General features: G+C 39.4%; 1 protein-coding gene across 4 annotated transcripts in view; it reads left to right on the top strand.

The window, feature by feature from the left end:
• The window catches only part of LOC102799796 (receptor-type tyrosine-protein phosphatase mu), a 166,061-nt gene that overhangs the window by 80,797 nt on the left and 72,952 nt on the right, over positions 1-12,312 (top strand). For all 4 annotated transcript variants that reach the window (XM_087831285.1, XM_087831287.1, XM_087831286.1 and 1 more), the window contains exons 8-9: positions 2,086-2,394; positions 8,192-8,301. In XM_087831285.1, the coding sequence (XP_087687411.1) occupies positions 2,086-2,394; positions 8,192-8,301 (419 nt within the window). The remainder of the gene's footprint in view (positions 1-2,085; positions 2,395-8,191; positions 8,302-12,312) is intronic.

Raw genomic sequence — 12,312 nt, 5'->3', positions numbered from 1 at the left:
CCAGAAATGAGCCTAACTCTCAGTCGCTTGTGCGCGTCTGTTTGAGATTCACACTTTGGTGCATTTGTAACTCTGAGAGCATCTGGTTTAATTTGATTTCTGTGCCTGGCCACCCTGCAATTCTCTGTGCTTTTAGTGTAACCGTTGCCTACAGAGTGCGGCCAACAGATAGTTCCGCAAATAAAGGGGTTTAAACTTCTATTTTCTGGATGGCTCTCCCGACACTGCAATCGAGTGAAGAAGCCTGTTTCTCATTGCCAGTTGCTCCCAGTTTTTCCTTAGAATCTTTGTCTTTTTTGTCTGTTTGTTTGTTTTTGGAGGGTGTGATTACATTTTTTTTAAAATATCACACCATTTTTAACATTATTACTGCATTTTAGTGGCAGAGTAAGACATTCGCTGCAGAGTAAAATTCAGGCTAAGAAATGATAAAACACAAGTAAACCAACACCAGATAGCTCTATATTCTCTCAACTGCTTGTTAAGTCACGATTAAAGCTGATGGATCCGCGTGCTGAATGAGGAATTTTAGTGGAATGTTTACTTTTATTTGAACTATAGTAGCAAATCCGTCTTGAATATATCATAGATGCCATTTTTTCCCCTTTTGGAAGGAGATTATACCTTTTGTGAGGCATCACATTTGTAGTCTTTTGTGTTTCATGTACTATATACTGCACATTGACATCCCTTTCCCAATCTGCCTTCAACAGCTCTTCCTCCATCTCCTTCGGGCTCTTCTAATGCTATTTCGTCTTGTCTGTAAAAGTGCAGGAGAAATCACATCCGTTGTTTCTCCTCGTGAAATCGGCAAGCGTTCAATCTTTCATTCATCAAGGAGCCCTTTTTCCACTTGTACAGGCCCGAGTTTTCACATGTCATGACCTAATTTTTTTGAAACCGTTCATTTCCACCTTGTAGATTTTCTATAGCGCTACTCAAACTCCTGCAAGATCATTTGAAAGGATTCTCGATAAACCTTGAACATTTTATCGCAGTAGTAATACGCTAGATAGCGGAAGACAACAAAAAGAAACGTCTAATGTGATCATAATGCCAACAGTGTTTGTTGGTTTCTTGCTTTGTTTGTTCTGTCTTTTATACAATCTGTAAAAATGAACACCGTGCTCTAGCCTGAGTCCAGTCTCCCTTCACACATCTCTAGAATGTTAAACATGGCTGCCGTGGCCGCCTCTGAATTGCTGGACTGTGTCTCCTGGGGAACGGGGAAATTGAGCTCTGGCTCTTCCTAATAGGTGGTAAAGTGTTAAGTTCCAGAGAAATGGACTGCGAATTTAACCTGGAATGGAAATTGATCCCATTACCTTGTGCTTGGGCTGCTTTCCTCCCGTAGGAAAGGAGGGAGAGAGGGAGCGCAAGAGGGGAAAATAGGTGGGGAAAGGAGAAAGAGAGAGTGCGGGAAATAGAAAAGGGGAGTCATGGAAAAAGAGAGAAGGAAGGAGAGAGAAAATGGATAAAGTGGAAGAGAAAAGGCAAGGAGACACAGTGTATGTGATTAGAGGTGATAGGATAGCGGTAGGGGTTGTGTCCTGCCTGGATTGACAGGTTGGCTGACTCTGTATCAGTGTGGTGCTAATAGCTGACCGCCACTGGGCGAGATGGAAAATAGAGTAGAAAAGGCGGAGGACAAGGCAGAAGAAGCAGAGGAATGGCACGCTCTGAAGGGATGATACACCACCTGCTGAGGGTTTCCAGCGACAGACCTGTGGTGTCTTGGTGCCTTTAGTTGCTGTGAGCCCAAGTTAGCAACGGTAATGGGATTTGGCAATGCTCAGTATCAGTCTGTGCCTTTGAAATTTTAAAATATTTTCTGGAAATATGAACTATAAACAGAAAAAAGTGGTATTTTAATATGAATGAAAGTATTGACTGGGTCTGAAGTGTTATGAAAAATTTACTACTGGATTTTTTTTTTGGCCCAAAGGAAAAGGAGCTTTCTCTAACCCACGTAAACCTCAGTAATTTTGATTTTATTGCATCTGGCCTGAAACACTTGGCATTTAATATGACCTAATTGATTATCTTGATGTAAGTTCACACTTCCTTCTCTTTCGATTTTGCCAGAGCCTATGCACGGCCCACGGAGGCTGGAAGTGGTGGACATCCAGTCCAAACAGGTTACAGTGCGCTGGGAACCTCTGGGCTATAACGTGACCCGCTGCCACAGCTATAACCTGACCGTCCAGTACCGGTACAGAGTAGCCGGCAAGGAGGAGACGCGTGAGGAAGTGTGTTATGACACTCAGAGTCGCGATCCTCAGCACACTATCCACAATCTCTCTCCATTCACCAACCTCAGCGTCAAGCTGGTGCTGCGCAACCCGGAGGGTGTCAAGGAGAGCACGGAGCTGGAGGTCCAGACCGATGAGGATGGTAAGTAACATCAATAGTCCATTTTTTTTCTTAGCTCAACTATAAAGCCTTACAGGGCAGGAAAAAGTAGTTTGTCAATGTCTATTCGTGGTTGACAAAATAATTCCAAAATGAAAGTTGTGGAAATTATGCCGACATCAGTTCAAGATACTTCAACATCATCTAGACATATTTAATTTACTTTTTAACTTCAGAGAGACTAATATTTTCTATTAATGCTTAATAATTTATAATAAAACGAAAGCAGTTTAAACATTCTCAACAGTGGAGGAAAAAAATAACCATGCACCTCAATTCTGACTCATACTTGTGAGTTCAAGCTTCCCCATTTCTTATCCTACTGAGCTAATCACCAGTTCCATCACTGGGTTTGTGATACTGACACTGGGGGGAGAGACGTGACATTTGTTACAGTCTGATGTGTTAAATTCACTATGCAACAAATGAGACACAATTTAGTTGCTCATAGGCCACAACAAAGAATGGAGACATGCCAGCAACTGAACAGGGATTACCAGGGGTTTATTATAATAATCATGATTTGTGTAAGTCCATGTCAGTGGTGTAAAGTGGTGCATGGGTCAATTGGCAAAAAACCAATTAAGACAGTAACTCAAAAGAACTAAAGAGATGGAGCAAGGCCTCAGAAGGTGGGGTTTAAATAGACCTGCAGAACACTGGCCAGTTTTTCTGTCATCAAATCACATCACAGAGAGAACACAAAGCACACAGGGAACCTCACACTGGGGTCACCTTGGGTCGTAATAGTGTGTATAAATTTAAATAGCTTAAAAGTCTTTTTTTTTTTTTTTTTTAAGAAACAGGCTCTAGGATTAGTAGGCTGTGTATGTGGAGATGTTGTGTCGCCACCTGTTCAGACATGTCCTAACTATATTAGATGTCATTGTTTTAAAAAAAAACAACTCCCCCAAAGACTTGCATTTAATTTCTTCTTTCAATAATCTGATCTTTACTTCTCAAAATGATGGATCTGACTGAATTTACTACTGGATTCTACAGTAGTAAATTCAGTCGGTGTATATGTATGTATATGGCACGCTAACACACTTTCTCTTAACATTTAATAAAAGAAAATGTGTCTCCAACAGCTGAACAACTTGCTTTTGTTATTACAGTTTTGATGTTTCGATCTTTAGGATGTGAAGGTTCTCATCCGATTCACAGCCACAAACAAAGTCTGGGATATTCCAAATATTTTTCAGGAGAGCACAGAAGTCAGACAGTAAGCCTCTGTGTCGGATAGTTGTTTCACCTCCTTCAAAGATGAAAGATCTTCTGTGTTGCCTCAGCAGACACAGGAAATGAACTCTACAGAAGTCTCAAGGAACCCCGGCCGCCAGATAACAGGCTCAGCTGACGAAAAGAGTCATGTCTGGCTCAGATATCTCTGGTTGGAAACTTGAAAGTGGCAACTGTTTCTCAGTATCTGACTGATATGTGTTTCTGTATGTGTATCTGTGTGCTTAGGGTCCCATGGGAGAAAGTGTACAGGCAGGGTGTAGCTCTAGTTGTGTTCTTCAAGATAAATCTTTAAACCAAAAAAAAAAAAAAAGTACATCTCCACATCAGTCTCTTTCGCTTAAAGAATGAAAGCAATTCACATGAGGGGTTAAAGGACTAGATCTCTTTGGCAGTATCTCAGTACAAGTAAACATTGCAGAAAGATTAAGATTCCTGCTGTTCCTGTGGGTTTACAACTTCATTGTTTCTATCCATTTTTATCTGTATGAAAGTGTTCAGGTTTGCTGTAAAACATGTATAACAGTGTCTTGAGTAGGGATGGGTACCGGTGTCCGGTGCCATGATGGCACCGGTTCTGACAAAAACGGTAGTAACCAGACCGAAAAGCAGCGCACATTTTGGTGCTTTATTTCGGTGCTTTTTTTTCCTGAGATGTGATACACTTTGAATTCTAGCCAATCATTTTACGTTTCCGAGGATAGTAGGCGGGTCCAGGTACGTACGTTCTTTTAGAGCAGAGCTACAGATTAAAAATGCCAAAGGCGAAGCGGTCAAAAGTCTTGCTGTACTTCACAGCAAAAGATGCAAACTCAGCAGCCTGCAACAAGTGCTTTAAGGTGATACTGTGGAAAGGAGGTAACACCTGAAATCCGATGAAACACCTGGCGACGCATAGCGTTTTTTAAAAAAAGCTGAAAAATGCGTCGTATTTGATAGCTTGCTGCGAGACCTCACACCGAGCGCATCTACTGCAGGTGTGGTGCCTGTTATCAGACCCAGAGTTAGCAACATCCCCCAAAAAGCTGAAGAGTAGAGTCCTGGCCCCTAGCCCTGCCAGTTAGTGATGGGATTTCCGGCTCTTTTTACAGATCCGGATCTTTCGGCTCGGCTCACTAAAAAGAGCCGGCTCTTTCGGCTCCGAACCGGTTCTTCAGGTTGTTTTGTTGCTTTAATTATTTAATCATTAACAATAATATAAAATTATGCAGAAAAGGAATTACTAATGTAAAAAAAAGTGGTTTTATTTATACATGTTTATATATAGCCCCTAGAGACAAAGCACGTACAAACTCTAAAGCATATACAAACTCTAAAAAGCACGTACAAACTCCGAAACACATTTGTAGCGTTTACTGAACTTCCAAAACAGAGCTACCCAGATCACTTAAATTACACAATTGAAAGCATGTGTGTATTGTTTGTGTATTTATAGACAAGCACTCATATTTATTCAAATAATTAAAAAAAAAAAAAAAGTTAATTTACCTGTTACTACCACACACCAAATCCGGTTGTTGATACTTCCTGGCTTGTGTAGCCACTAGGTAACAAAAGCTCAACACTGCGCCCTAGCATCCTGGAGCACTTCTGTTGTCCTTTGTACGTGATTCTGAGTTTGTACGTGCTTCTGAGTTTTTACGTGTTTTGGAGTTTTTACGCGTTTTGGAGTTTGTACATGCTTAGGAGTTTGTACATGTTTTGGAGTTTGTACGTGCTTTGTCTCTAAGGGCCACCATAAATATACTTTATTTATTCACTCCACATAAAATGTAATAAATAAATCATATAATACAAAAAACAACTCTTTACATTTTAAACTTTTAACTATTTAAATTTTCAGCTTTTTCCTTTTAAACAAATTTAACGTGAAACAACACAAAACACTGCAAACCACAACACAATTAAATATAAATTAAAATATTAAAACAAAAAGAAGATGCATATTCTCTGTCATATGGGCCTGCATGATTTCTGAATCCTTTATCATCTGCAACTGAAAATAGTGGATGATTACTATACCTTTCTAATGTGAGGTTGTTGCCCCTGGCTCTCTTTCTCTCTGGCTCTGTTCCTGTGCTACTGCGAGTGTAACTAACGCCCCTCCCCCCTCTGCCCAGCGAAAAGTACAGGCCACGCGCGGAGTTTAGCGGAAAAAAGGGCGAGAGAGGGTGAGAGAAAGGGGGGAAAAAAACCCTCACGGCTCCCAATAAGGAGCCGGCTCGCGTCGTTCACTTCAAAGACCCGGCTCTAAGAGCCATTTCGTTCGCGAACGACCCATCACTACTGCCAGTGTAGTAGTGATGGGATTTCCGGCTCTTTTTAGAGATCCGGCTCTTTCGGCTCGGCTCACTAAAAAGAGCCGGCTCTTTCGGCTCCGAACCGGCTCTTCAGGTTGTTTTGTAGCTTTAATTATTTAATCATTAACAATAATATAAAATTATGCAGAAAAGGAATTACTAATGTAAAAAAAGTGGTTTTATTTATATATGTTTATATATGGCCCCTAGAGACAAAGCACGTACAAACTCTAAAGCATATACAAACTCCAAAACACATTTCTAGCGTTTACTGAACTTCCAAAACAGAGCTACCCAGATCACTTAAATTACACAATTGAAAACATGTGTGTATTGTTTGTGTATTTATAGACAAGCACTCATATTTATTCAAATAATTAAAAAAAAAAGTTCATTTACCTGTTACTACCACACACCAAATCCGGTTGTTGATACTTCCTGACTTGTGTAGCCACTAGGTAACAAAAGCTCAACACTGGGCCCAAGAAACCTGGAGCACTTCTATTGTATTTTGTACGTGTTTTGGAGTTTGTACGTGCTTCTGATTTTTTACGTGTTTTGGAGTTTGTACGTGCTTCTGAGTTTTTACGTGTTTTGGAGTTTTTACGCGTTTTGGAGTTTGTACATGCTTAGGAGTTTGTACGTGCTTTGTCTCTAAGGTCCACCATAAATATACTTTATTTATTCACTCCACATAAAATGTAATAAATAAATCACAAAAAACAACTATTTACATTTTATACTTTTAACTATTTAAATTTTCAGCTTTTTCCTTTTAAACAAATTTAACGTGAAACAACACAAAACACTGCAAACCACAACACAATTAAATATAAATTAAAATATTAAAACAAAAAGAAGATGTACATTCTCTGTCATATGGGCCTGCATGATTTCTGAATCCTTTATCATCTGCAACTGAAAATAGCGGATGATTACTATACCTTTCTAATGTGAAGTTGTTGTTCCTCGCTCTCTTTCTCTCTGGCTCTGTTCCTGTGCTACTGTGAGTGTAACTAACGCCCCTCCCCCCTCTGCCCAGCGCAAAGTACAGGCCGCGCGTGCGGAGTTTAGCGGAAAAAAAGGGCGAGAGAGGGTGAGAGAAAGAAGAAAAAAAAAAAAAAAAAAAAAAAAAAAAAAACCTCACGGCTCCCAATAAGGAGCCGGCTCGCGTCGTTCACTTCAAAGACCCGGCTCTAAGAGCCATTCCGTTCGCGAACGACCCATCACTACAGTGTAGCAGAAATGATGAGGATGATGATGGCAGCAGCAGCCGTTCTTCTCTGCCTGAGTAGCTTAATGTTGTTCGTGTATAATTTACGTTGAGTAGGCTAACCACGTTATTACATTAATGTATGTAAGGTGAACTAGCAAACATCATCATAGCTACATGCAGCTGTCTTCTTGTTTGATGGCAGATACTCCCTTCACCCTGGCCAAAAAGGCTAAAATGACCAAATAAAAAGTGGGAAACAGTTAAACGTGAGAGGTTTTTGGACAAAATTTTTGTTTTTTCCATTGTTTAAGCACTGCTTCCAGCCAAGAGTGATACCATATATGCCCTATAGCTGCAGAAAAGGCTAACATTGTAATCTTTTTACAAATAAAACAGCTGAACATGAGAGGTTTTTGGACCAATTTTGTGTTCTCCATTCTTTAAGCACCGGTTCGAGCACCGTTTAAGCACCGGCACCGTTTCAAAAGTACCGGTTTGGCACCGGTATCAGATAAAACCTAAACGATACCCATCCCTAGTCTTGAGTAACACTGACTTCAAATAATCTTGCAAATTCCAATTTAAAAAAATGCATTTGATGTTGGCTTTCTCACATTTTAAGCGTGCATCCTTGAAAAACCTTTTTTGGTATGCACATTAGTTTAAGGTGCTTTGCTTAGTAAATCATAGTGGAAAGGGCTACAGCTGCTTTCATCAACTTTTATTGGCAATAATTTAACTTAAGAAAGGTGAAAAGTGTCAAAAATGTGGCAAGAAAATCCTTCTGAGAAAACCTTTTATAAACTTGTTTCAGTCCTTGAAGATTTCAACTCAGCTACAGTTTTTGGAAAGCAGTCAATCAATTCAGTATTTTAAAAAATAAATTAAAAAACAGGTCAGTTAAAAGCTAATCCATAGAATAAGGTAAAAAAAAACTATTAAAAGAATAATCGAAACACGAAACTAAAGTAAACTACTGCTTAATTCGGTAGTTATTAACACATGTACGCATTTCCCACAGTGCCTGGCGCGGTTCCTCTGGAGTCCATTCAGGGCAGTGCCTATGAGGAGAAGATCATCCTGAAGTGGAGAGAACCGGCGCAGACTTACGGGATCATCACTCAGTATGAGGTACTAACACAGTCGCTAGCAACGTGCTTAAGAAACTATCCACGCTTTCGAACAGTAAACAGACTAACACCTTCGATTTAGCTCATGGTTTTTTGCCTTTTGTCTTGAACACATTTAATTATTATTATTATTATTATTATTATTAGACCACACCTAATGTAAGGTTTATGCCAAGGACGCCTTAAATGAACAATAATGCTATTTACCTGAATCATTTTTTAAATTGATTTAGGCAAATTATTTAATGTAAATAGGTTTTTGGCATTAAAAACCTAACTGTTCTCCATGAATTTTTCTAATTTACTGTTTCACACAAAAGTGGAAAAAACAGTAAAGCACATTATTAATTTTTGATTAAGATGCCAAATTACAGTTGTTTACTTGCTTACCTGAACAGACAATTTTGTTTCAGTGGTAGAACATTACGCTTGATTAATTTCTGAAGTCCAGTGTGCCGGCTCAAACACGGCTGTAAAAACACGGAGTCAGTTAGTAATGGTGTAATTTTTAGTTTTAGAATTCATAATATTTATTCTCTTGTTTTTATGACAGGTGGTCTAATAAATTTGTTAAGCACTGTACAGTTTAATGTTTTCAAATAATGCGAATTAGCTCCAGCACTACTGATAAAATGGGGAAGAAAATAATGTGTTCATTGGATTAACATAATTATAAAGTGAGCAAACTAGGCTGACAGCAAAATTCAGCAGGTTGTTTATTGGTTTAGTTATAATATTAGTGTTCACTGATGTTCTCTTTGTTAAGCTTTCGCCCCGAGGATGGATTTTTATAACTTTGATTATCCCTTGTCCTTTGCCTGAGCAAACGACATTAGTTTAAAAATTTTGTTGTCCAATTGGCTGCCTAGTTTTACGAATTAGCGCTAATGATGATTCGTGGCAGCCTCGAGTATAGAGTGCTTTGTGTTTTGCACGAGTCGGGTACTGGTAAATGTCAAATATCAGTAAGTCAGCTTTGTTATTGTGAGCATCTTAGTCTGATGATGTTAGCACTGATGTGCTTTGGTTCAGCCTCACAAAGCTGCTATTTACGCATTAAACTATTAGTCTTTTTATGCTCTTAATTAATACAGAATATTTGCGCCATAATCATCACAATTGGCTCTTTCAGTACCTACTTAATGTGAACTTATGCCTCGGTAATCTACTTGATGTTTCAGGTCTGTGTTTTGAGGTCATTAAAGTGCAATCATCTTGACTATGCACTGCAGTAAAACAGGTTATAATTAGATCAACCACATTAGCTCTTAGTTATTGCCTACTTGTGGAGCAGGTTAAACCCAAAGCACTATGGAAGATTTACTTTGTTCAGAGTTTTCAGAATAATCTTGCTTTAAACAGGCTTTTTTAAATGTAGCACAGTCCAAATGTGGTCGACTGTACATCTAAACTGCAAGCTGCTATCATCTTCTGTTCTTTAACACATGAATGACCTCTAAAGAATTTTAGATTCATAAACAACCCACATGCATCACAAATCAGCTCTGAGTTGTTGTTGACATTAGACTCCACCGAGCTCCTGTATGCGCTGTCCAGGAGCTTCATAGTCTTGACTAATACAGTCTCCAGACACACTCACACTATATGTACGCATTGATCTTAACCAGCTTAAGGTGGAAGTAATCATCCAGCCTTTCCCACAGATTGATCTTTCTCTGTTGATTTTCCTTCCTGTCCTCGCTTGCACACACTTGGTATTTTGACTAGGTTATCGAGCATCGACAGAAACGTTCCTCACTCACGGAAAGCCGATTGAATAATCCAAATAGAGTTGCTGCATATGTTGCTCCATTTATTGCCATACAATAAGACGACTGAACTGTAAAATACATTTCCCCTCAACGGCACAGGGACATCTGAATCAAAGCGGAGAGATCTAAAGTGAGAAGCATAACAAGACCTTGTTTATTCAAGTGTGTTTAGTGGAGTGTTATGTCTCGCACACGGCTGCGTGGCACTAAGAGATGTCAGCTGAGAGCAGGAAAACAATGTCCATAGAAATGGTGGGTTTCCAGTACACTTAATTGCCTTTAGAGCATCATGTTTTAGTTGTTTATCTTTTTAAAAATTTCATAATACAGGTAAAAGCATTTAGAGCCAATAGCACGGCTGCAACGCCACTTTGTCAGGTTCTCATTTATATTGAGGCGAATGCATTTCAGTTTATGAACCCACTCCATCAATTACATGCTGCAGCTATTATTTCTGTCTTTAAAGCCTTAACAGCATTGTAATGTGCCTAGTAAAAGGAAAGCAATAAGTCACTGACATCCTGCCATTTCCGGTTTTTAATATATATTAAAGCATTATAGATTTTCTAACCTCACCTTGAATCACTTTTATCAGCTTTTATTTTAGAAGAAAATGGAATTTAATGTAATTCTCAACATAGATCACCAAATCTTGGGGCTTTTAACTTGGTATTGGTCGTGAAATATTGTAGAGAGCAGCCACATGATGTAGTTTGAGCAAAGTACTTGGTGACAGTGGGGAGGAAAACCTCCCATTTAATAGTTAGAAAGCTGCAGCAGAGCCAGGCTCAGGGAGCATGACCAACTAAATCTCAGATAGTCATGTTCCTCTCTCCTCTTATTCAACTTGTTAAAATAAGAGGAGAGATGAAGGGGGGAAAACGTTAAGCACTGAAAAACAGACTTTATGCACTGTTCAGGTTGGGGAGTAACCACAGATTAGAAACACGGTGCTGATGAGGCAGAAATGTGTGCAGAACGGAGAAATGGAGGAAGCAGAAAGGAAGAGGTACAAACTGTGGGGGAGAGAGAAGACACAAAGTTAATGACATGCAATAGTGGCAATATAAATGCAAGGAGAGCGACAGAGAGGAAAGGTGCTCGGTGTAAAGGGAAGTCCCACTGCAACTTAGGCCTATACCAGCATAACCAAGTGATGGTTCAGGGTCACTTGGGCTGGTCCTGACTATGAGCTTATCAAATTCATCGGTGTCGAAAGAAGAAGAAAAAATTAAGCCCCAATTTAAAAACGAGGGAGTGTCTGCCTCCTAAACCTCAACTGAGAGGAGCTCCATAAATAAAGACTCTGCCTCCCATTTTACTACAGGAAACACTAGAAACCACAAATGCATCTGTACACTGAGACCAGTACTTTATTGGTATTTGTGGCATTTAAAAGCAATTTTTTTTAAGGATTCAGTATTTTAAAACTCACATGGAGAAATAGAGAAAGGAAATCCAGTAAACAAAATGGCACGGGTCCACAAAATTGCAAAAGGAGAAACCAGCAAACGATGATGACGAGAAACACAGGACACATGAGATCGCTTGAAAATCCCACAGGCTAACCATACATTTGAGGGCTTTACTACAAAGCAGCATTCAGATCTTAGCCGGGCAGCTTTTCTAGGTCGATTTTAACCTGGATTTCACATTTTTTCAGAGGTGATTTTAATTCACTGAGGTACATCGCCATAGTAACAAACTCTAGACCTACGTTCAAGATTAGCGAACAGGATGTTAAAAAGAACAGTCTACAAAGAATATAGATACGTATAAATGAATTGATGTTTTGTTGGCTGATAAGAGAACAATTTCTATTGATGTGTAAGGTTCTTTGTCAAATGTGTCACTCTGCTGCCCTATGCAACCAATGTGACCACTAACATGGGAACACACTCATAGCTACCTTTGAAAACCCGGCGTTGACTTGACTGAGTTGATGTATGTGACCACTGATGTTTGGCTAAGTGAAGCCAGATAAGAAAAATGATGGATATGTTGAACTTGCTTCATAGTACAGGGCCCTCGGTGAAGAAAGTGCAGATGAAAATTAGATAAGAGGGTAGGAAGAGGACAAAAACGCATAACAAAGACTATGATAGCACTGTTCTGTTAAGATGTAAAGAGGCTTGATCGTTTAGGGCCCCATAAGTGAGGAGTAGGATTTAAATGTATTACATTCTCTGGCCTTCCCAAAGATCCATTGTAGGGTTTAATATTCACATCACTTCATTTAA

This window comes from Neolamprologus brichardi, chromosome 18, assembly GCF_056152115.1.
Source record: "Neolamprologus brichardi isolate AB-2024 chromosome 18, ASM5615211v1, whole genome shotgun sequence".
Classification (NCBI taxonomy): domain Eukaryota; kingdom Metazoa; phylum Chordata; class Actinopteri; order Cichliformes; family Cichlidae; genus Neolamprologus; species Neolamprologus brichardi.
Note: the sequence above shows the minus strand (reverse complement) of the source record. Positions and strands in the feature narration are given on the sequence as shown.